The sequence below is a fragment of the Neoarius graeffei genome, chromosome 23 (assembly GCF_027579695.1).
Source record: "Neoarius graeffei isolate fNeoGra1 chromosome 23, fNeoGra1.pri, whole genome shotgun sequence".
In the NCBI taxonomy this organism is placed as follows: domain Eukaryota; kingdom Metazoa; phylum Chordata; class Actinopteri; order Siluriformes; family Ariidae; genus Neoarius; species Neoarius graeffei.
This window is the reverse complement of record NC_083591.1, coordinates 45,139,290-45,164,894: the sequence shown is the minus strand read 5'-3', so window position 1 is coordinate 45,164,894 and position 25,605 is coordinate 45,139,290. Positions and strand designations below refer to the sequence as shown.

Below are 25,605 nucleotides of genomic sequence, written 5' to 3'. Positions count from 1 at the left end.
TCTCTTTTTCCCCCTCTGTTTGGTTTTCATCCTCACATTTTCATCTCGAAATATTTCCAGAGACGGAAGCTGTTTCCACTGACAAACACATCATCTCTCTGATTCCATGTCCTAGCACACAGAGCTTAGCTTTGGCTTTCTTTATCTGCTTGCATGTAAAAATCCCACTTCGTCACTATTAATCTGCTATCAGCAACTATTGGCACCTCTCTTTCGAAGCTGAGCTCAAAGAATGAAAGGTTGCTACCAGCATCAAGGACGTCAAGAATGACTGATCGAGAAACTTGCGTAGGTACAATAGGCTTATCAAATCAGTCTCATGTAAAAAGGTATCAGTCTCATAAATTCATTAATCATTAATTCAAGTGTCTAATAGTTTATAGCTAAACTATTTAAATCAAAGGAATAACTTGGTGATGTTGCTATAGTTTTAGTGAGTATTGCAGCTTTAATGTAACACGTTTACTCTAGATCTATAACATTCATATAACAATCAAATGGGCAAAGGCAATTAGAATACTTGTTTGGAAGAGGTTGGCACTCAGTGAATGCTGTAGCAATAGACAGGACACAGTTTATTCCACAGATACCATTTATTGAAATAGCTGACACAAATTAGCAAACTAATACTGATCAGATATAGCAACAATAGCAGCCAAGGAATAATTCACTATAAATGGTGATACAATGTATACAAATAAGAATCAGTAGTGTATATGATGATAACTAAGGCACTAATGGTGATCAGAAGTAATAAGCTATATGCAAGTTTACAGTGTAGGGGCGAGTGGATGTTAAAATGTGAGAGGGAAATCACGTGTTTGTGTGTCTGTGGGAGAGTGTGTGTGAGTGTGTGTGTGTGTGAGTATGTGAATGGAATGCACGAGCCTTGTGCTAGGCCTCGCCTAAAGGGGGATGGGCAACTAGGAGAGCAAACGATGGAGAGAGAGACAAAGGATCTGTAGTTTAAAAACTAGTCTCGGCTAGGCCTTAAACCCAACTTCTACTCAACCCTTAGCTATTCCTGAAATCCCAATGTTGAGGAGTGTATTGCGACGGAGGGAGTTAAAAAGAGAGAGAGAGAGAGAGAGAGAGAATGCATGCACGATCTAACTAAATACAGATAGTAAACAAAGCAAATCAAACAACACGTGGTCTAAGACTGACTTTCATGTGAATCAAAATGCGTACATTTAAACCATGAATGAATTCAAATAAACAACACTCTTCACATTAACTAGCCACAACTAAGACTAACAACTGCCCAGATGCCAGGCTTCCTTGAGATTGCTCTTGCTTGGCGACTGAAAGTGTGCCGTCTGTTATCCGAAGACAGCGCGGAGCGCAGATCCAGGGACAAAACAGTTCTGTTCCTTTTGCTTTTACAGCTCGTCAGCTGAAGATCTTCGGTGTCCCATCGGTCGTCTGATGATCTGGAAGGAATCTTGTTTGTAGTTCGTCGACGTTGCGAAAGGAAGGGATCCGGTCACGTTTTCTCTTTTAAAATACTGCGTGGGCTGCAGTCACAAACCGGTTCAGTTATTATTGCAACTATGCGAAGATCAAATACATTGAACTTCGGCTAAAGGTCCGGTATCAATAGCTCGTTCTTTGTTCTCTGTTCTTTAGCACAGATGCACGAGGTCTCTTTCACTCGTGGAAACCCACCGCCAGAGAGAAGGAATTTCGATTCTGCCGCGGGTTTAAAGCACAGTCGTGACATCACTGTATTTGGTATCCGGTATCGTCTCTGTCAGAAGAATGGGCGGAGATAGAACATGGCATCGAGTACAGGGATTGGTGTGTTCAATGCTGTGCAGTGAAAGGGAGAAGATGGTTCATAAATGGTTACTATGGCTACGGCATGGCAATCCATCCCTACACAGGCAATCAAATTCCTTTTCTTTTCAACTCGCTTTTTTTTTTTAATGGGACACTATCGTTTTAAAAAGCCTTGAAGCACTTCAGATATACTACGTACTATTTAGACATAATTCATAAACAGCCTTTTGGATTATAGACCAAGAAATATGGCATGAAAATATGCTATCGCTGGCTTTTTGGAGAGTGCATGGAATGACAAATTCAGTTATATTGCAAGGATGAAAACATTGTTTCATAGATTTTTTTTTCAGCAAAGTACAAAAAGAAATAAGGTTTGAAGAAAAGGCTGATGTCCTTGTGTGGTTTCTCTGTGGGGTTTTTGGATTGTGGTGGGAAAAAAAGTTCTGAAGAACTTTTGAAACTGATTGTTCTCTCAGGTGGCCGTGGAGTTCTTTAGCAGTCTAATGTGCATTTAAAAACAAGCCCAGTTGAAATAATGAGCCATTCTCTATGAGTGTAATTAAGGCCCTGTCCACACAGCAACGGATTCAGGTGACTCCGATACAATTGCTTATCGTTTAGGCCTGGCGTCCACACGGCCAGGGCTCGAAATTAACTTTTTTTCTTTGTGTCCCCCAGTGATCCCGAATTCTGTGTTGTATTGTCCCGAATGGAAGCAATAGTGTCCCCATTTTTTTCCTCTCTGAAATAACCAGTGGTTAATATTATCATATGAAGTTACTATTATATTTGTAACTATGCGATTTTGAACCCTTTATATCATTTTTACAATAAGTCACAAGACACAAGCGACACATGTCCTATACATCATCTACTTCAAAATTACAGTTATTGCATTTTCAGTTTATTAAACTTTGGCGATCTCACTGTATGAATAGATACCCGTTTATTTAAAGGGGCCAACTAGCTCATTCAGAAAATGTTTCAACTCCCTACATCTGCAGTACACTTTAGTTGAAAATAAGACCCCTTTTATGTTCATTTCATCTACTTATACCTTGAATATCTGTTGGCACTTATAAGGCCAACTTATAATTTTCACCATTACCGTTATCCATTTTTATGAACTTTCCGTTATCCATTTTATGAACTTTCGCTGCCGAAACGTGGGTGCAAATGTTAGCAACATCAACATAGTGCCAGGTCCGAGCCTAGTTGTGCTGCTGACTGACTAAATTTTCTGAACGAGAAAGACACCAAGAAAACTCACTTATTCTATTGAACGGTATCTTCCGTCAACATCATCCACATCATTCCTGTTGTATTTTATAACGTGTCTAACAGTGTTCATTAAGTTCATTCAGTTGCTAGCGTTGCCTGCAGACCAGGCGATGACACTTTGGATCCTGAAGGTCCCGGAGACGTTATGTCTGGGCTTTCAGTTTCTTCCCTGCGGTCGGTCCGCTTCAACCACTTAAGCATTTTTGTTCTGGCAAGAGTCAGCGCAGCGTGTGCGGTAGCAATTCCATTCCAAGTCCATATAATGCGGACTCCGGCCGAAGATTCTAGAACAGAATGCGCTGCTCTGTAGCCTACGGATGCAGGTGCATCGAAAGTGTAGCTACTATGTATTTTTCGCTGTTAACATTTTAAAATTAAAATTGATAAATTAGGTGAATGTCTACGGATGGTTTACGGCTTTGTAAATAATATTAATGTAGAACTTTTTTTCTAGATCTATTTTTTTCCATTGTCCCGGGATTGTCCCAGATATGATAATTTTGTGTCCCGATGACATTTTTTATGGTCCCCGGGACGTCGGGACACCGTTAGTTTCAAGCGCTGCACATGGCACCGGCGTTTTGGGTGCCCAAAATGCAATCTTTTTGAGAACGGGTTCCAGAGTGGAAAGATCTGGCAACGTTGCCATTGTGAAGTCGTCTGGATGAGTAGAACGGATTTGTTTACGATGACGTCACAACCACATGACTGTGAGTGCTTCACGCCGGGTAGAAGTGTAACGAACTCGATGCGAGTTGTCAACAAATCCTATAACTTGGTTCATGAAACGCGCTTACAAAATATTTTCACTGTGAATATTTATTGTGTAATGGTGCAGAGAGAGAGAGAGAATAACCCTTAGGGCAGAGTCAATCCCGCCAGCAAAAATAGGGAAAAAAAGGAGCGATCTCACCTCTTCAGATGTTGGTTTAAGTCCTACAATACATTCCTCAAAAAGGGTGTAGAAGAGCAAATTAATCCATCAACGTGTAGCATTCAATTTATTCCGGACCATTAAAGACGCCGCCTTCCGCGTAGAATCATACGTCATCCTCGCCGCCATATTGGATGGGTCAAAGCAGAGAATAAAGATTCATGTGCTGCGTTTAACTGTACCAACAGGTTTACCGTCCAAACGAGATCACATGGGATTACCTTTCACAGGTGAGAAACAACAAATTAATCCATCAACGTGTAGCATTCAATTTATTCCGAACCATTAAAGACGCCGCCTTCCGCGTAGAATCATACGTCATCCTCGTCGCCATATTGGATAGGTCAAAGCGGAGAATAAAGATTAGCTGCGTTTAACTGTACCAACAGGTTTGCCGTCCAAACGAGATCACATGGGATTACCTTTCACAGGTGAGACGGAAAAATACTTTTCATTGTATTTGGTCATTATAATGTAATTTTACGAACAGATTTTCCTGACTTTGTGGCTAATATGAAGTCTCGCGCATAATAGTTTATGCGCATGCGTCCTTACTTCTTCTATTGTTCTGGTGTCTCCAAAGGGACCGTCTTACAGCGCCCCTAGAGGTGTGGCATGTGTATTGCATCATTTTCAGCAAGCGTTGCGTTGCCATATGGACCTGATATTTTACTGATCGTTGCCCATTTGGACGCGATATATTTTTAAATAACATCTCGTTGCTGTTGTCGTGTGGATGTAGCCTAAGTTTTATCGGAGACATTCTTTTCAACGTTACAACAACTAACCTGCTGCAGAAGCGACGACGCTTTTACAACGGTGATGTTAGGGCTGTCTGAAAATGGTGCTTCTTTACATTTTCAGTTAATGCATCGGTCAGAGTCAACACCAACAGAAGGCTGAAGGGGAAATGACATGGAAGTGAAACAGGCATTCACAGTTCTTTTGGTTTTGCACAGACTTTATCCTTGACCTGTGAATTTGCAAATCTCGTTGAACAGTTTGTTTAATATTAATAATAGCAAAGCATAAAATGTAATCATTCAATGGTTTCTTTCAGTATGTATCATGTAAAGTTACTTCATAACTGTCTTTTATGTATTGAGTTGTGTGTGTGTGTGTGTGTGTGTGTGTGTGTGTGTGTGTGTGTGTGTGTGTGTGTGTGTGTTCTTGTCTGGGCAGACAGTTTGTTGATTTATTTGATTTTTTTTTTTGTACTTGACATTTTGTCAGTCTGCATATGTATTATATTATATTATATTATATTATATTATATTATATTATATTATATTATATTATATTATATTATATTATATTATATTATATTATAACCACATTCACTGGATATGAGCAATCGCACGCTCTGATTGGCTCCTCTACTATGGAATCAATTTTGTGCCAAAATGTTCATACAATACTTTTGAAATATCAAACAAAAACGACAAATCAAAATACAAAAAAAAAAATTTAAAAAGTCAATTTTTTTTAGACTGGCAAACAAATTATTCGTGTAATCGTGCAGAATATCAGTCTATTACTCTTCAGAAACCTTTTATTTTTGTTCCGCGTCTTTCTCAGTTTTGTTTGACGTAATTTATTTTGGTTGCGATTCCAGCTTTCTCGTTTGCGCTCCCTGACTTTTTGCTTGCAGTTTTGGCACAAACTTCACGTGTGGGTGGGCTGTCCAGGAATGCATTCCCATTGGCTAACTTGTGTTTGACTGACAGCTACGCTCAGCCATTCCCTACTCGGATTCTGGCGGACTGTTTGACGAGTGACCGATCCATTGACGGTAAACAAGGATCGAGTGGACTTCAGTGGCGACTATGATATTGAATTAATTCAACAAAGTGTAAGTACGGGACAAATGTGTTGTATGTGTTGCAGTAGTACACAAGTCCACTCGATCCTTGTTTACCGTCAATGGATCGGTCACTCGTCAAACAGTCCGCCAGAATCCGAGTAGGAAATGGCCGCAACAGCCTCCGGGGGAATCGCTGAGCGTAGCTGTCAGTCAAACACAAGTTAGCCAATGGGAATGCATTCCTGGACAGCCCACCCACACGTGAAGTTTGTGCCAAAACTGCAAGCAAAAAGTCAAGGAGCGCAAACGAGAAAGCTGGAATCGCAACCAAAATAAATTACGTCAAACAAAACTGAGAAAGACGCGGAACAAAAATAAAAGGTTTCTGAAGAGTAATAGACTGATATTTTGCACGATTACACGAATAATTTGTTTGCCAGTCTAAAAAAATTGACTTTTTTTTTTAAATTTTGATTTATCGTTTTTGTTTGATATTTCAAAAGTATTGTATGAACATGTTGGCACAAAATTGATTCCATACTCTACTACTAGGCTATCAGCTCATATACCATGAGTAGAGAAAAACAAAATGGCGGAGCGTGTTGCTGAACCAACCGAGGATGAAATAAAAACTGTACTCAAAAAGAAAACCCCAAAAATGATCAAGTATTTAAAAGAAACAGAAATAGCTAAAAGAATATAGTCCTCCCCCCATTAGCTCCTGTTCCACACTCCAGCCCAGTCGGTGGCGCTAATGTACCTTTAAGTTGGTTTGCCAACCACCAAAAGACCCTAAAGAAGAAGAAAAAGAAGAAAACCACCCAAAAATACAAAAAAAAAGCAACAAAATATGGAATGAAAGTATTTGACAGTAGGAATATATCTTGAATTATGATTACCGCATTTTTCACAAATTGCTGCTGTCATTTCGTCGGTTTGTTTACATTCTAAGCGGAAATGATTTTGTCGGACGTTTTGTATAAAGTTTTTATTTATCGAATTTGCAAAAAAATGAAAATAAAAATGCTGTTTCTCAAAATCCAGTGAATGTGGATAGAATAAAACAGTTATTCCACTCAATCTCGTCGTACACGGCATAGAGCCGACTCGGTGCTACGCGCCTCATCGGCTATCAGCTCATGTACGACTCGATTTCATGGAATAACTGTTAAATACACCCGTATATTGTGCACAATCTGACAATTTTATTAAGTTTGTAGCGATTGTTTCAAGTAAGCATGTACTGTGTTCGACTTACCTAGGTAGTGAGAAGTCAGAACTCGAAATTGCATCAATTTCAACCTCGAGCTTTGAGAAAAAACAGGGATGTCTCCGTGTTCAGCTTTTATTAGCTACAATCAAGTCAAGTAACTGTGATGAGCAAGCTCATAGTCAGTTATGCAAACACTAGCATGTACAAGATAACTCATTAAAAGTGAAGAATAGTTACTTTGGTTACTGTTGTTGATGCTGTGAGGAGCCATGTTGACTCACTGAACTCAGGGTTCTGAGTAGGTGTTCGTAGTTTCTTTGGTTTTTATGCTGCATTCATGTGCTATGGGAATTATGGTAAATACCAAACGCCGACATGGAAAGCACACATGAACGCCCCCTCTTGTGGTATTTTCCACTGGGCAACTCGTAGAAAATTTTGATACACGAGTTGCCAAGATGAGCTGAACTTTAACCTTTTCAACATGGCGGCGAGCGGTACAAGACACTTGAATGTTAAGCATTGTACGCTACTAAAGTTTTTTTTACTAGTACTAGTGGGTAGTTTTTGGTGTCTATGCAATGTTGCGTCATTAACAAGTGTAATATAATACGTTAGAAATCCGTTTCCTTTAAAAATGTGTTGTTATGGTTTGTTTTTACCTATCCAGAGCAGACGCTATTGCTAACGATAGCTAACTAACTATTGCTAACTCGCAGTCCGCGTCCTTTGTCAACAACAAAAGCATGTGAACACAACACACTAGTAAATACCACTTCCCAACTGGAAAATATCATCTTCCCATAGCACATGAACGCAGCATTACTTGTCAGATGTTGGAAATTCTGAGTTACAGGTTTTTGAAGGTAGCATTATATAATTAGCATGTTGCGTGTAAATCTAAATATTTCGGGAGCAGTTAAATATTAATCCACTGACATAGTGCTCGGGGTTTTGTCGTCTTTGTTTTTCCTCTTTGCATGCTAGGGTTTTCTTGTTAGCAGTGTTATCTCTTTAGACTCTGAGAAGCCATTTCAATCTATACAAAATGGAAAAACGAAGTACCTTTTGAATATGGTGTATTCCTGAAGTTCATGAACCTGAAGTTCTCCCTATGTATCCTCAGATCTCATATAAAGCAGTGAGTTCATTCGACCCAGTGCTGGACCTCTCCAACCAGAGTGGCAAGGTGATCAAACTGGGAAACGAGACGAGTCATGTGTTCCTGGGTCTCTATCCGGGCTCAACGTACTCTTTCACCCTGAGAGCCAGCACGGCTAAAGGCTACGGTCCGCCAGCCATCACTCAGGCCACCACCAAGATCTCAGGTCTGCAGCAGGGGGAGGATTTCCTTGTCCAGCATCATGATATAATGGCACACAGCTAGTAAAGAAATAACTAAACCGCAACTTGTCCAGTTGTTGGTGAAGAGGATAAATGGCTTATTTCATGAACAAATTAACGTTCGCAGTCTACACTTTAACCTCATAGTTTGTATTTCAGGTGTAGTGTGCACAGCATACACAGCACAGCCACTTTTACTTTCCAGACCACATTGTGTTTATCTCTCAGCAGTAAATGAGCACTTTTAGATGTTTAGCTGTGCGCCATTCCATCTGTCCGTCTTTCTCTTTATCTGTCTATACCAGTTTGTGCTTTATCTGTACAGAACATATGGGCACCTCAAAGGCAGGAGGAGACAGAGTGATTTCTTTAACTGGAGTATAGCAGTGTTATTATTAAAGCTTTGGTATCTAAGATATGGTGTTTCTGTTTGTCCCATTGCCCTTCACAATGTCGTGTGTGTGTGTGTGTGTGTGTGTAGCTCCTTCTATGCCTGCCTACGATCAGGAGACGTCTCTGAACCAGACAGACAGCACTGTTACTGTTCTTCTTAAACCTGCCCAAAGCAGAGGAGCACCAGTAAGGTAAAATACCCTTTCTGACATTTTTAGAGACCCAAGAACATTAGAAGAACCTGCACTGTAGTTTGAGGAACTGTTTTGGTTCCTATACCTAAGTAGGCCATTTTCTGTGGGTTAGGAGTAATTAGGAAGGATTATTTTTATATAACAGCATAGCCCGGAGTGTGTTATTCAACAATGGATTTATTAATGATTTAACGTATTAATGAATAACGCTTTGCTGTTTTTGTGGTTACTGCCTCATAGAGGCCGGAGCCATGATGTCATCGTGTTGTAAGAATGTAAGAATGAGTGTAACAATAGTGCATTGCGCATACGCATACAGGCGGTCCTATTAAAATGGCCGGTGAGTGTATACAATTCGGTTCACCGTTCGAAGTAAATGGACTAGACTAAAGAAATCGCTTTCAGACATGTTTATGCTTATTACAGAGGGAAAGTGCGGTCCTATTTTAAAATATACTCCAGGTTGTCCATCTTTCCTCGCCTTCTTTGGCCAGTGGTCCCATGTGCGATGTAGACGTGACGCACTTCTGAGTTGTTACAGGAAGTTGTCGAAAAGAGTATTGAGACCACTGAGCTCTAGCGCCGGGCCATTTCCGGGAAATAAGAGTTTGGGTCATGGCGACAGCGTGTGTATGTCAGCCTCGGTTCGGAGGTTTCAGTTTTGAAAAGAGTAGAATAATATAAAGTATATTGGTATATTTTACTTCTGTGATTTTTTTTTTCATTCCCATCTCATCTCATTATCTGTAGCCGCTTTATGCTGTTCTACAGGGTCGCAGGCAAGCTGGAGCCTATCCCAGCTGACTACGGGCGAAAGGCGGGGTACACCCTGGACAAGTCGCCAGGTCATCACAGGGCTGACACATAGACACAGACAACCATTCACACTCACATTCACACCTACGGTCAATTTAGAGTCACCAGTTAACCTAACCTGCATGTCTTTGGACTGTGGGGGAAACCGGAGCACCCGGAGGAAACCCACGTGGACACGGGGAGAACATGCAAACTCCACACAGAAAGGCCCTCGCCGGCCACGGGGCTCGAACCCGGACCTTCTTGCTGTGAGGCGACAGCGCTAACCACTACACCACCGTGCCGCCCCGAGTACAAAAATATATATATATATATATATATATATATATATATATATTGTATGAACATGGGATCAGAAAACAATTTTATTTATAAGCAGTAGCCACATGTACACAAAGGGTACCTATTTTTGCCAGTTTATAGTTACATTTAACGTCTGTGAGATAAGTTAGGGGCGGCACGGTGGTGTAGTGGTTAGCGCTGTCGCCTCACAGCAAGAAGGTCCGGGTTCGAGCCCCGTGGCCGGCGAGGGCCTTTCTGTGCTGAGTTTGCATGTTCTCCCCGTGTCCGTGTAGGTTTCCTCCGGGTGCTCCGGTTTCCCCCACAGTCCAAAGACATGCAGGTTAGGTTAACTGGTGACTCTAAATTGACCGTAGGTGTGAATGTGAGTGTGAATGGTTGTCTGTGTCTATGTGTCAGCCCTGTGATGACCTGGCGACTTGTCCAGGGTGTACCCCGCCTTTCACCCGTAGTCAGCTGGGATAGGCTCCAGCTCGCCTGTGACCCTGTAGAACAGGATAAAGCGGCTACAGATAATGAGATGAGATAAGTTAGTTCCCGTTATCACTTACGGTAAAGCCGTGATACGTAGTCATCCCCTGATCTGTCTCTCCTTTTCTCTCTCTTGAAGTAAATGTAGGAAAGTAGAAACTCCTCTGTCATGAAGACTATCCTGTGCTTGGAAACTTTACAAAGCTTCATGACTGTTACCAAGTGCTGACAAACAAGACTCCTAACAGAAACTTCACCTTATCAACAATTGTGTTTTTCTTTGTTCAACAAGATTTTTGTTGAAAATCTGTCTATTATTAGGCTTAGCTTATTTGGAGCGTCCACCGTACAAGTCCCTGTACTGTAAATGAGCTGTTACTATAGAAAAAAAACATATTAGAACTAGAGCTTTGATATAAACCTATTGTTTATGACGCAGATAGAGCTATGGTCCGAGCCGAACACTTGTACAGGAATAATGCACACCAATCAGGTTCAATAATTCAACTGCACTGCGGTATAAATAATTATACCACACATACAGTACTGTGCAAAAGTCTTAGGCACATGTAAGGAAATGCTGTAGACAAAAAAAATGGCTTACAAATAAGGAAATGTTTCAGCATTAAAAAAGAAAAAATACTATAAACAGTAGTAAGCCATAATAATTGGTGTGAGACGCAATTTTTTTGCGTCTCACACCAATTCTTTGCTTCAATGAGTGCAGTTTTATAAGGAAATGAGCGGTAGGTTTTACTGAGCATCTTACATAACATTAACATTATAACTGTTAATGTTATAATCACGTTGTCTGTTATCACCCAGATGAGGATGGGTTCCCTTTTGAGCCTGGTTCCTCTCGAGATTTCTTCCTCATGTCGTCTGAGGGAGTTTTTCCTCGCCACCATCGCCGCCGGCTCGCTCATTGGGGCTAGATTAGGGATAAAATTAGCTCATGTTTAAAGCATACCTGTCAACTTTGAGGTTTGAAAAAAAGGGATATTTCCCGGATTTTTAACTCAAAATAAGGGAAAATTTCGGAAAGTCATACCCTTCACCAAAAGTGGGTGTGTAGTTAAATGGGGGGCAATTTTCTATCTACTGTTTGTGATTTCCTGTACTCTGGTGCATGTTGGTGATAGCCAAGACACAAACTCAATATGCTTATGGTTTATAGAGTGCATTTGTGAATAAACTATACATTTATTTGCTTTCAGTGGTACCAGTTATTTCCCAAATTAAGGGCTAAAATACGTATCTTATGTTAAAATAAGAAAGGTCATTATATAACCAGTCAATAAATTCAATTCCATTGCAATTTGTTATGGTTTTACCATTGTCATGGCCTTGGAACACCAGACAGATAGATAGATAGATAGATAGATAGATAGATAGATAGATAGATAGATAGATAGATAGATAGATAGATAGATAGATAGATAGATAGATGTAATGAAGAGAGAGTAATATAAGATATTAAACCAAGAGTGATTTAAAATGGGTAAGTTTCAGATAGAAAATAAAATAGACAATGAGTGGATAAAACAGTTAATACACCAATTAGTTTACACTAGGCTATTTATGAGGTCTTAGCCAGGACATACTTAATGTAAACATGTGTAGCTTACCTTTGATTATTTGGGAGGCCTTCGTTTTCCCCATGGAAAATTTCTTTGCGATGGAAGAGTCTGGGAACATTCCAGCCACGCACTTGTTGAAATCATCAAAGAAAGAGAGGCTAATGTTTTTCTTAGCTATTAGCATCGCCATCTTCACCTCAGACCTAATCAGTGTTGCCAGATACTGCTGACGTTTTCCAGCCCAAAATGTTCAAAACCTGCCAAAATGCACTTGAAACTGCTCAACTTGGGCGGGAAACCGCCCAATCTGGCAACACTGGACCTAATCACTTGCTCAGCCTCGCCTCCGGACGTAGTTATGTAATTACTGATGCCTGAGAGGGCGGGGACGTGAATTCGTGGCCCGACTTCCTGCTGTAAACTCCTGTCAGAGGCGCGTCATGAATTCTGGACCTACCGACTTTTTTATATTGTGAAAATACGGGACTTTTATATAATGTGAAAATACGGGATATTTTCGGGAAAATTAAAAAAACGGGAAGACAGCGGGAAATAAGTCAAAATAAGGGATTTCCCGGGAAAAACGGGAGGGTTGACAGGTATGGTTTAAAGTCATTTAAATTCTGTAAAGCTGCTTTGCGACAATGTCTATTGTTAAAAGCGCTATAGAAATAAACTTGACTTGACTAGAATCAGCCACAGTTCGTCTGGACGCTTTGACTGTCACACTTGCTTCTTAATTTTGCACCAAAACCCAGTAGCCTTCATTATGTTTTCTTTTTTAATGTGAAACGTGGTTTCTTATGTAATTTGCTGCTCAGATACAAACTTTTTTTTTCTGTAACATTTAATTTTGTGCTGGAAAAAAACCAAACGTTTGGAACTCCATCCATCCATCATCTGTAGCCGCTTATCCTGTCCTACAGGGTCGCGGGCAAGCTGGAGCCTATCCCAGCTGACTACGGGCGAAAGGCGGGGTACACCCTGGACAAGTCGCCAGGTCATCACAGGGCTGACACATAGACACAGACAACCATTCACACTCACATTCACACCTACGGTCAATTTAGAGTCACCAGTTAACCTAACCTGCATGTCTTTGGACTGTCGGGGAAAACGGAGCACCCGGAGAACATGCAAACTTCCACACAGAAAGTCCCTCGCCGGCCTCGAACCCAGGACCTTCTTGGTGTGAGGCAACAGTGCTAACCACTACACCACCGTGCCGCCCCGTTTGGAACTTTGAAATTTTTTTGTACTGGCTCGATAATGCACAAGTCATAAAATGGAAATCTATAACAAAGTTTGTTTGAAAAAAAAAAAAGGGTGCCTAAGAGTTTTGCACAGTACTGTGTAAAATTTTAAAAGATCCGAAGCTTGCTGAAGACAGACAGTTCTTGGTTTATGATCATATCTGTCCCGCAGTATGTTTATACATGTACATTTATGACTTTTGGCAGACGCCCTTATCCAGAGCGGCTTCCAGAAGTGCTTTGAAGTCTCTGTTGATAAATCCATCCTGATAGTGATTCACTAGGTCACAGACTAAGAACATTATCAGTCAGAAAGCACTGTTGGGAGGGAATATAGTAAGATATGATGGCAGGGGCAAAGACAGGTTTTTAATTTGGGCACCATGGCAAGCGTAGCGAGTCTAAAATTTTTTTTTTTTTTACTATTTTCGCGCGTAGCGTGCCGAAAATTTTTCTCATTCTCCTCATCTCATTATCTCTAGCCGCTTTATCCTTCTACAGGGTCGCAGGCAAGCTGGAGCCTATCCCAGCTGACTACGGGCGAAAGGCAGGGTACACCCTGGACAAGTCGCCAGGTCATCACAGGGCTGACACATAGACACAGACAACCATTCACACTCACATTCACACCTGCGGTCAATTTAGAGTCACCAGTTAACCTAACCTGCATGTCTTTGGACTGTGGGGGAAACCGGAGCACCCGGAGGAAACCCACGCGGACACGGGGAGAACATGCAAACTCCGCACAGAAAGGCCCTCGCCGGCCCCGGGGCTTGAACCCAGGACCTTCTTGCTGTGAGGCGACAGCGCTAACCACTACACCACCGTGCCACCCCAAAAATTTTTGACGTATCATTTTTAGCAATTTTTTTAACCAATTATAAATATATCAAGCAATAAAAATAATAGAAATTACATAATCATGTGCAAGTATAAATTAGTGCTGTATCTAAAAAGTCAAAAGTTTTCTCCAACATTCTGAATAAATAAAAAAGATAAAAATATTTTGTAAGCCTAATTATGATCACAGCATCTGTTTGGGCGCACATCTATTTCAATTCAACTTCCAATATAATTTGGTATAAATTAATTTGGGCATAAATGGGATAAAAATAATTTTCACTTAAGTTTAAAAATGGGCGGCACGGTGGTGTAGTGGTTAGCGCTGTCGCCTCACAGCAAGAAAGTCCGGGTTCGAGCCCCGTGGCCGGCGAGGGCCTTTCTGTGTGGAGTTTGCATGTTCTCCCCGTGTCCGCGTGGGTTTCCTCCGGGTGCTCCGGTTTCCCCCACAGTCCAAAGACATGCAGGTTAGGTTAACTGGTGACTCTAAATTGACCGTAGGTGTGAATGTGAGTGTGAATGGTTGTCTGTGTCTATGTGTCGGCCCTGTGATGACCTGGCGACTTGTCCAGGGTGTACCCCGCCTTTCGCCCGTAGTCAGCTGGGATAGGCTCCAGCTTGCCTGCAACCCTGTAGAACAGGATAAAGCGGCTACAGATAATGAGATTAGATGAGATGAGTTTAAAAATAAGCTGGTACAAAGCAGATTACATAAAAGTCTCACATAAAATATGTAATAAAAATCCATAGCGTACCTGGCAACTGTAAGACAGCTGTTACAGACGACAAGTCAATGACGTCGACCTTGTCAACAATATCGTCTGATGTCTTCTGACTGTTCTGTCGTGTGATAAACCTGCCCGTTCCCCCGCCTGTAGACTTAATAATGCCATCGATTGTGCATTTTACATGAATATATGAACTGCTGTTCTTATTATGTGATTTACCAGTTGTCTTAGGTCTACCACGACCTGGCATGACGACCACTTGTCAATCTATACTATCAACAGTATCACAAACCGACAGCCACGTGTTATCATGAATCGTTGAGAATTTCGCAACATAAACAAAGGAAGTATATTTTACGACATTCAGACGTCAGAGACTCAGACACGGTTTACAGTAATCGCTAGACGCATTTCATGTTCACTTCATGTTATGAAGCGACTGAACAACAAATTGAAATATATATGCCAAAAAATGACATTTAACAATAGAGTGCTTCGAGATCAGCGCGAACCCGGCGGCGGCCATATTGGAAGTCAAAGCGCGCTGTGTCAGTGCATTTTTGTTGTCCTGTAGTAACCGAGGGGAAAAGGGTGGCAAAAGCTTCCACAGACTCCCTAAAGTCGTGACTAACCAGGGAATTGCAGCACAGGAGAAAAGCGAGCGGAGCAGATCAAATTTAGGACAACTTGACTGTATCCGGATTTGTTCTGATCACTTTGTGACAGGTAGGTTAATATTGTCTTGAATTTCATAGTTACTAAAATAGTTACTAAAATAGTTATTTTAATTTCATAGTTACCGGTAGCATCCAGTATGCCGGCTGTTGTGTGACCGTCGTTCTTTCCCTCAGTCTCGTGGCCGCTTCAACATAAAACAACAGGGAAGCAACATGGGAGCAACATTCCCCAAGTCCAGCAATGCAGTTGCGATGTGCACACAAAATAGCATGTCTCTTGTCAACCATTATCCAGGGGTGTAGACTAGGCTGGGATAGTCTCTGCGAGTGTAACACTTTCCCTCTGATCACTTTTGTCTCTCCGTCTTCAGCAGTAAACACCGACACATCGCGGACCCAACCGGACACAAATCTATCGTATGCTTCCATGCTCTTGTAGTTCTGGAAATCCTTTAGTTCACAAAATGGACTTGGGTGAAACACTAGATAGTTCGCAAGATCTATGTATGTTAAATGCGGCAACAAGCTGGGGTCAGCTTTCCATTCCTTCTCACTAACAGTGTATGGATCTCCATTCCCAATGAAACGTACCTTCTCAGCATAACGCTCCCGTGCCTGCTTATCCAAACTTTCACAGTAGTGCTCCATCACTTCAGATGTCTAAATTCTTAAAAAATCCAAGCTTTTAAGCCCTCTAACGCGGAAACGAATCGCTAAATGTGTACTCTATGATGTGTACTCTATGAGCGCTCTGGAGCGACTGACTTCCAAGATGGCTGCGCACGCGCAGTGTTACTATTTTTAGCATCATCTCGGAGCCCTCTGTAATTTAAAAATATTTTGGGTTCTCCACTCTTATGAAACTGTAGTGGTTAGCGCTGTCGCCTCACAGCAAGAAGGTCCGGGTTCGAGCCCCGTGGCCGGCGAGGGCCTTTCTATGCGGAGTTTGCATGTTCTCCCCGTGTCCGCGTGGGTTTCCTCCAGGTGCTCCGGTTTCCCCCACAGTCCAAAGACATGCAGGTTAGGTTAACTGGTGACTCTAAATTGACCGTAGGTGTGAATGGTTGTCTGTGTCTGTGTGTCAGCCCTGTGATGACCTGGCGACTTGTCCAGGGTGTACCCCGCCTTTCGCCCGTAGTCAGCTGGGATAGGCTCCAGCTTGCCTGCGACCCTGTAGAACAGGACAAAGCGGCTAGAGATAATGAGATGAGACCCTTATGAAACAGGATATTTTCTTCTAATTTGGGCGATTTTCGTATGTTCTATTTTGGGCCTTTCGACAAGCCCGTAATTTGAGCGCCGTTATACGGTATGTAATTGGGGCTGTATTTGCCCTTGGATGGGTACAATATCTGTAACAAAGCAAATATTGTGAAAATCCATTTAAGATTATGAAAGGTACAGCCGATTTTAGCAAAGTAAAGGCGAAACAGTGAAAGTAGTTATAACGTAGTTAACATGGCGGCTGTTTTGTTTTTAAAAACCTCGGTTTATTTAACAAAACGGATTTTAGATCCGAGGTGCTGCGGCATGACCTACATAGGCGAATGTTTTTAGGATGTTTCGTCAGTGATAAGTCGAATACATAGCAGGTGTGTGCATCCGGGTGGCATCACGTCCTCATTTTTGGGATGCAGTCGGAAACACACCTAGAGAACGCATTTAGCGTCGAATAACATCAAAGTGCAGTATATGTTAAGCAGGGATTATCCATAATGAGTATTCTAAACGCTCGTAATTCAAATACAAAGCAAACAAAGGTTCAATAAAGGCAGGCAGTGTCTGAGGCAGAACCTGTGTGAAGCCATGGATAAGCTCCCAAAGCAGCCTGCGACTCTGCATCTGCACCCGTAAAGACTACGTTTAGCTCGCAGCTAAAACCTTTCACCTGCTTTTTCATTTTCAAAACAGTTTTTATCTATTTTCTTCCCTTTATTGTTTGTGGATTTGGTCCCTGTGAGTGAGTCTTGGCCTTTGAAGCGGTGAACAAAGAGCGTGTGTGTGTGTGTGTGTGTGTGTGTGTGTGGTTTCATGAGAAGTCTCGCTCTGAACTCTTTTCATCTATTCGCTCTGCTGCTAGCTGTCCCTTAGACTATGCCACACTCACACACACACACACACTTATCTCTCCCTACCCATTCTCATTAATAAATAGCACAGTTATGGTTGAATCCGGTGTTTGGGGCCCAGACTCAGTCCACAGCCCACTTCCAGTTCTCGAGGCTTGGCTCTGTGTGCATCCAAAACCCTGAACAGACAGAGAACAAACTGTTTCCAGCCTTAGGTCGTACTAACTAACATACTCGTTACTTTCCATTGGACACTGTGTCAGATTTAAAGCATGTCGGATAATGCTGTTCCATTTGGCATGTTTCTGAACACCTTTGGGATTAAAAAAAAACAAAAAAACCCTTTTTTTTTTTTTATTCTACTGCTTGCACAGTGTACTTGCACATAATATAACAAAAGTCCTGGTATATAAACAAATCAAGCGACCATGTAGCAAAAATAAATTACGTTCATGTTCTGAAACGTCCCGAACACATTGGGTTTACTGGATTATATATGGATGTTTGAAAGGTTTACCTCTTATCCAATACTCCTTTATTTAATCCCAATCTCCAGTGTTAATCTGGAAAAAAAAATCATATTTGCACAATACAGTATTGACTTAAGGCTCTATAATGAAAAAAAAGAAGATGAAAATCTCTTTATTCTAATCCCACATCTAATCTCTTTCCATGTTTTTTTTTTTCCTTTTTTTATTGCTGCAAGTCAGGTGGTATATTAACAACTTCTCCATGGGCAAGGGTGACATTCTCTCTGTAGAGTAATTACAAAACGGCTGATTAGAATTACAGAGGCAGCATGAGGGCAAGCTTTCATTAATTATCACATGGCTTCTTTTATTGGTTTACTCAGATGAAGCCACACACACACACACACACACACACACAAAAGAGCCTCTGATCAACCTTTTTAGATCCTGACTTTGGTTTATGTTTTGTTTTTTTGTTTCGTTACCAAGGACATAACTGTACTGTTTGTAAGGTAAGATCTCATAAACACGTGGGTTTAATTAAATTAAGATGAAAAGGGAGCTGTATTAATCATTCCGTTTCTCAGACGTCGGTATTGAGGTTAGCTGCAGTGAGGGGGAATAAGTATTTAGATGCTTTTTTTTGTTGTTGTTATTTACAGTAATATACTCGCAGTTCATATATGCACTTCAAATTTACACATACACTACCGTTTCTGTGAAGATTCTCAATCATCCAGGTCAGAGTAAACTGTGGGTGGTAGAAATGGGCAACTGGACTTGCTTGAAAATTCTTGAAAACGTTTCACCTCTCGTCCGAAAGGCTTCCTCAGTTCTGTCTGACTAATAGGGAGTATCAGATATTTATCCTCTCCTGGATCAGAATCAGAATTCTGATGACCAGCTCATCTAAGGCCAAGTTTACATTAGACCGTATCTGTCTCGTTTTCTTCGCGGATGCACTGTCCGTTTACATTAAAACGCCTGGAAACGCCGGGAAACGGGAATCCGCCAGCGTCCACGTATTCAATCCAGATCGTGTCTGGTCCGGTGCTGTGTAAACATTGAGAATACGCGGATACGCTGTGCTGAGCTCTAGCTGGCGTCGTCATTGGACAACGTCACTGTGACCTCCACCTTCCTGATTCGCTGGTGTTGGTCATGTGACGCGACTGCTGAAAAACGGCGCGGACTTCCGCCTTGTATCACCTTTCATTAAAGAGTATAAAAGTATGAAAATACTGCAAATACTGATGCAAATACTGCCCATTGTGTAGTTATGATGGTCTTTAGGCTTGTCATCCTTCCACTTGCAAGTGGTAAGTGACTTGCGCACAGCGGCTCAGTCCCGAATCACTGCTCGTGCGCTTCACTCGCGCGCTCTGTGAGCTGCGCAGGGCCGGAGTGCGCACCCTCCAGAGGGCACTCCCTGTTCAGGGCGGAGTGATTTGGAGCGCAGCTGCTGAGGAGGAAGCGCTGAGCCGCACTGACACATTTCAACTTACGTGCCGAATTAGTTATGTGATTAGCGTATCCATGTATTGGCGTTGCTGTATGCACGCGAATCGTGTATTGGCGTTGCTGTGTGCACGCTAATCATTTTTAAAAATGTTAATCTGATGATCCGCTGATACGGTCTAATGTAAACCCCACCTAAGGTGTCATTGAGGCATCATGTTGGTGTGGGTCACTGGAGGCTGGGTGTGAACGGCGAGTCATTAGGGTGATCAAAGGATTGCCCGTTAGGGTGATCAATGGCAATCTGACTCTCTCTCAGGACCCAGCTGTTTTCGGTGACTCACAGGAGGACAGAGAGAGTCAGGCCCTGTTTACATTATTTCGAATCAGCGGATCATCAGATTAACGTTTTTAAAACGATTCGCGTGCACACAGCAACGCCAATACACGATTCGCGTGCACACAGCAACGCCAATACACGGATACGCTAATCACATGACTAATTAGACGGCACATCACATGATCCCAGTGCATATCGGGCATGCGCAAGTCACTCGCCACTTGCAAGTGGAAGGATGGCAAGCGAACACCTTCTCCAGCAGATAAACACACCTGGCTGTGATGTTCATGTTCTCACTGAGTTTAAGCGCCTGAAGGAGGTTGAAATGTGTAAATAAACCTCAGTGCGGCTCAGCGCTTCCTCCTGCGCTCCAAATCACTCCGCCCTGAACAGCGAGTGCCCTCTGGAGGGTGCGCACTCCGGCCCTGCGCAGCTCACAGAGCGCGCGAGTGAAGCGCACGAGCAGTGATTCGGGACTGAGCCGCTGTGTGTGTGATCCCAACGCCAGCGAATCAGGAAGGTGGATGTCACAGTGACGTTGTCCAATGACGACGTCAGCTAGAGCTCAGCACAGCGTATCCGCGTATTCTCAATGTTTACACAGCACCGGACCAGACACGATCTGGATTGAATACGTGGACCCTGGCGGATTCCCGTTTCCCGGCGTTTCCAGGTATTTTAATGTAAACGAACAGTGCATCCGCGAAGAAAACGAGACAGATACGGTCTAATGTAAACTTGGCCTCAGATTGCCATTGATCACCCTAACGGGCAATCCTTTGATCACCCTAATGACTCGCCATTCACACCCAGCCTCCAGTGACCCACACCAACATGATGCCTCAATGACACCTTAGATGAGCTGGTCATCGGAATTCTGATTCTGATTCTGATCCAGGAGAGGATAAATATCTGATACTCCCTATTAGTCAGACAGAACTGAGGAAGCCTTTTGGACGAGAGGTGAAACGTTTTCAAGAATTTTCAAGCAAGTCCAGTTGCCCATTTCTACCACCCACAGTATACACTACTGTTCAAAAGTTTGGGGTCACTTTGAAATGTCCTTATTTTTGAAAGAAAAGCACTGTTCTTTTCAATGAAGATCACTTTAAACTAATCAGAAATCCACTCTATACATTGCTAATGTGCTAAATGACTATTCTAGCTGCAAATGTCTGGTTTTTGGTGCAATATCTCCATAGGTGTATAGAGGCCCATTTCCAGCAACTCTCACTCCAGTGTTCTAATGGTACAATGTGTTTGCTCATTGCCTCAGAAGGCTAATGGATGATTAGAAAACCCTTGTACAATCATGTTAGCACAGCTGAAAACAGTTGAGCTCTTTAGAGAAGCTATAAAACTGACCTTCCTTTGAGCAGATTGAGTTTCTGGAGCATCACATTTATGGGGTCGATTAAATGCTCAAAATGGCCAGAAAAATGTCTTGACTATATTTTCTATTCATTTTACAACTTATGGTGGTAAATAAAAGTGTGACTTTTCATGGAAAGCACAAAATTGTCTGGGTGACCACAAACTTTTGAACGGTAGTGCATACAGTAATGTCTTTTGAAGCCGCAATCATGGCGAAAGTAAATAAGCTTCCTTCAGTTTCAGTTTATTTATTTAGCTGCTAATTATAGCGCAGCTAATCCTAGCACTGGCGGTCTAGCGGTATAATAATAAATTAATCGTATACATTTACTGTACGAGCAGAATGTTAACAATAGTACGAAATACTAATGAAATATAATTAAAGTCAGACTATGTCTTCTGATTATACCGTATGCAGCTAATAAAAGATGTAGCCTGCTCTTTAAATCTTGAAACATGTGCGTTCACAACACAGGCTCGGTAATTGATTCCATACTGGAATAGTCTGAACAAAAAATTAGTTTTTATCGGCGTTGTAGTCGAGTCACTAAATCTTGAGTCCGAGTCCAGTCTCGAGTCCCCAGTTTTCAAGTCAAGTCTAAATCATGAAAGAAAATTTCGAGTCCACTATTGATCCAAGTCAAGTCTGAGAACACGACTCCAACCGCACCATTTGACTCTGGCTGTTGCTGCCTTTATGTGAAACCGCCTCTGATACTGTGTCGGGCTAACGTTACTGCTTGACTGCCCCATTTTAGTTACCAGGCTATAGATAAAAAGCTTGTTCATCGCTCAGCAAGCCCCGCCCACTATCAACAGGGCAAATAACATGAGAAAGGGTTAACACTAGCTAGTTCATCGCTCAGCAAGCAAGCCCCGCTATCAACAGTGCAATGAACGTAGTGTGTCACTTCCTTCTCTGGGTGGAGTCTTGCCAAATGACAATTGAAGTTCGAGGTTGTCCCCGTCATCTCCTCGATAGTTCTTCTACATATGGAACACACAGCAGTGCATTTTTTCCCACTGCATGAGAAGTCTGTATAAGCAAAGTGGACAATCCTGGGGCGTTCTCTCCAGGCATTTTAGCACCGTTAACGTTAGTTTATTCCTGAACATGATGTATGAACAGGTGAATGTGCATTCTTTTGCACAAAATTAGTATAAAAATTAATGTAGATATAAATATCTTATGCCAAATTATTCTGACATGTTACAAAAACTAAAGAAAAAATCCAAGTCCTCGTCTCCAATTTACGAGTCCGAATGCAGTTAATGTACGGGTTCGAGTCCGAGTCATCAGTGCTCAAATCCAAGTCAAGTCACGAGTCGGACTCAAGTACGAGTCCTGGACTTGAGTACGACAAGCCTGTTTTTTATATGCGTTCATTCTAGCAGACACTTGTCGATAATGATTACACCAACTTGTCGGTGGTGTAATCATCCTGTTCTAAAATATGGTTTGAGTTCTCCTGAGAGATCGATATTTATTAATTTGGGTTGAATCTTGTAGAAAAAGACAAGATAATTTATAAGTCTTTGTTTTTTCAGTGAAATCCAGTTACCATGTAAGTTATTGGAGCATCGCAGTGACGCTGCTGGAACGGCAGCAGTCATTCATCACCTTAAATTCTCTGGGGCAACATTATTAACCGACACTCAACTGGAAAATGCTACAGACGCATAGCATTGACCTTAAACATTCCTGTCATTACAAATGGTTTGATAATATGCAGGTGGTGTCAGCCCTGCGATGACCTGGCGACTTGTCCAGGGTGTACCCCGACTCTCACCCATAGTCAGCTAGGATAGGCTCCAGCTTGCCTGCGAGCCTGTAAAACAGGATAAGCAGCTACAGATAACGGATGGATGGATGGATGGATATGCAGGTGGAAAGTTCATGGAGCCACAACTGATCGTCCCTGGACAGATGTGTTACACAAGATTTCACAACACACTCTAAGACTAACGATAAGGAGGGTAATAGAGAAGCCAAGCAGTCACATGAAAAGAGTTGCAGGACGACCTGAAAGCAGCAGGAACAACAGTTACACTGAGTTACACATAAGCAATGAATTGCACCACAATCATCTCTGTTCTTACACCTCATTCAAAACTCCTCTGGACAGAAATGTGCATCTCTGTGATTAAATTTGAAGTTGATATATGCACTGGAAATAGATTTAATAACAAAAACAATAGAGTCTGAATACTTATTTCACCTCACAGCATTCGTTTCACTTGTATTTATGTAGGGCTCTGGGAAAATTTTTAAGATTTACCACTTTAAGAAAAGATAAATACATTTTACGAAGTTGGGATCAGAGTGCAGGGTTGGCCATGATACAGCCCCCTTGGAGCAGACAGGGTTAAGGGCCTTGCTCAAGGGCCCAATAGTTGCAGCTTAAACCCCCAACCTTCTGATCAGTAACCCAGAGCTTTAACCAGTGATGATATTGCATTATCATCAAAACAGCGAAGAGCACCTACCACGGTGGGCAAAGTTTAAAATGTTTGAAAGACATCAATGACAAATTATTTGACAGAACCCAAATGAATGAATTAACCCTTTCTCCCAGTACACTGGTATTCCATTCCACTGGCGGAACTAAAATCGACTTATCGGACATTTTTAATCAGTATAAACAAATTAATTATTTTATCGCCACAAGTTTGTTATAAAATTTGTTAGGACACTGTTGGGTTTCTGTGTGTAGAGTATCATGACTCTGTGTTTAGCTGCTGGTGAGCGGGGCAATGGGAAAGGGGTGGTTGAGATATTCACAAATAAGATACCAATTTTCAGAACATCTCATCTCATTATCTCTAGCCGCTTTATCCTGTTCTACAGGGTCGCAGGCAAGCTGGAGCCTATCCCAGCTGACTACGGGCGAAAGGCGGGGTACACCCTGGACAAGTCGCCAGGTCATCACAGGGCTGACACATAGACACAGACAACCATTCACACTCACATTCACACCTACGCTCAATTTAGAGTCACCAGTTAACCTAACCTGCATGTCTTTGGACTGTGGGGGAAACCGGAGCACCCGGAGGAAACCCACGCGGACACGGGGAGAACATGCAAACTCCGGTTTTCAGAACATTAGATAGTAATCAAATATACTATGCACTGAGAGGCTCTGGTTGAAATTATGGATTCTCTTTGGTGACTGGCATAGTACTATTTTCTGAGGGGTGCAGCCCCAAAGAAAATAGTACTATTCCAGTCACAAAAGAGAATCCATAATTACCGGTGCCTCTCAGTGCATGGTATACTAGATTTATATCCCTCATCAAAAAATTCCAAACTAAAAGTGTTAAGATTGAATCTCGGCATAAACTCACTTGAGGCAGCCATGTTTGTTGTTTACGTCGGCGCGACCTTCAACCTGTACACGTGTAATGTACCATGCTTTCACCTGCCTTGCTAGACATGATAATGATCACACACAGAATTGCTCGCCGAGCCACAGCTGTGACTCGAGTCAGCCGTATAGCTTGAAATTGTGACGTCAGTTCATGGTATATCCAAGATATACCATGAGTGGCTCACACCATATGCATTTTTTTTTTTTTCACATCATGAAATTCATTGCTTAATCAGTGGTGGAAATATTTTGTGTCACGTGAGCTATCCTTGGCTAATCCCTGCATGGGATATTTTTTATTTATATTTTTTTGATGAGGGATATAATTAACAGTTTTGAGAAACAGAACTTTTTTTTTTTTTTGCAAATCCGATAAATAAAGGCTTTATACAAAACGTCCAACAAAATAATTTCCTCTTGGAATGTAAAAAAGTAAAAATAAAAACGGCGAAATGACCGGAGCAATTTGTGAAAAATGCGCGAATAGTAATTCTTGAAAAATTTTTAAAAAGATACGCTCTTAGCATCAAATACTTTTATTCCATATTTTGTTGCTTATTTTTGTATTTTTGGTGGTCGTCTTCTTCTTCTTCTTCTTTAGGGTTTTTGGTGGTTGGCAAACCAACTTAAAGGTGCATTACCACCATGGGCGCAGATAGAGGGTGGGACGGGTGGGATTCGTCCCACCCAGATTTAAAAATTCACCTCGTTCGGTCCCCCCCCACTTATAGGGAGGAAAAAACGTCTATGCTGTCTTTCTTTGCATAAGGCAAACCTCACGGAAAAATCAAAATACTAATTACCATTCGGTTTATTGAGGTGCACAGCAGTACATACATAGTTGCAACAACTCACATAAAACAAAACAAAGACTGATATTCGGTTGGTTGAGCTGCGCAGACTGCACAGGTTG

At 41.9% G+C, this 25,605-nt stretch overlaps 1 protein-coding gene across 3 annotated transcripts in view; it reads left to right on the top strand.

Moving 5' to 3' along the window:
- Window positions 1-25,605, top strand: part of LOC132871759 (receptor-type tyrosine-protein phosphatase mu-like) — a 444,714-nt gene that overhangs the window by 233,192 nt on the left and 185,917 nt on the right. For all 3 annotated transcript variants that reach the window (XM_060906241.1, XM_060906242.1, XM_060906240.1), the window contains exons 9-10: window positions 8,144-8,345; window positions 8,843-8,945. In XM_060906241.1, the coding sequence (XP_060762224.1) occupies window positions 8,144-8,345; window positions 8,843-8,945 (305 nt within the window). The remainder of the gene's footprint in view (window positions 1-8,143; window positions 8,346-8,842; window positions 8,946-25,605) is intronic.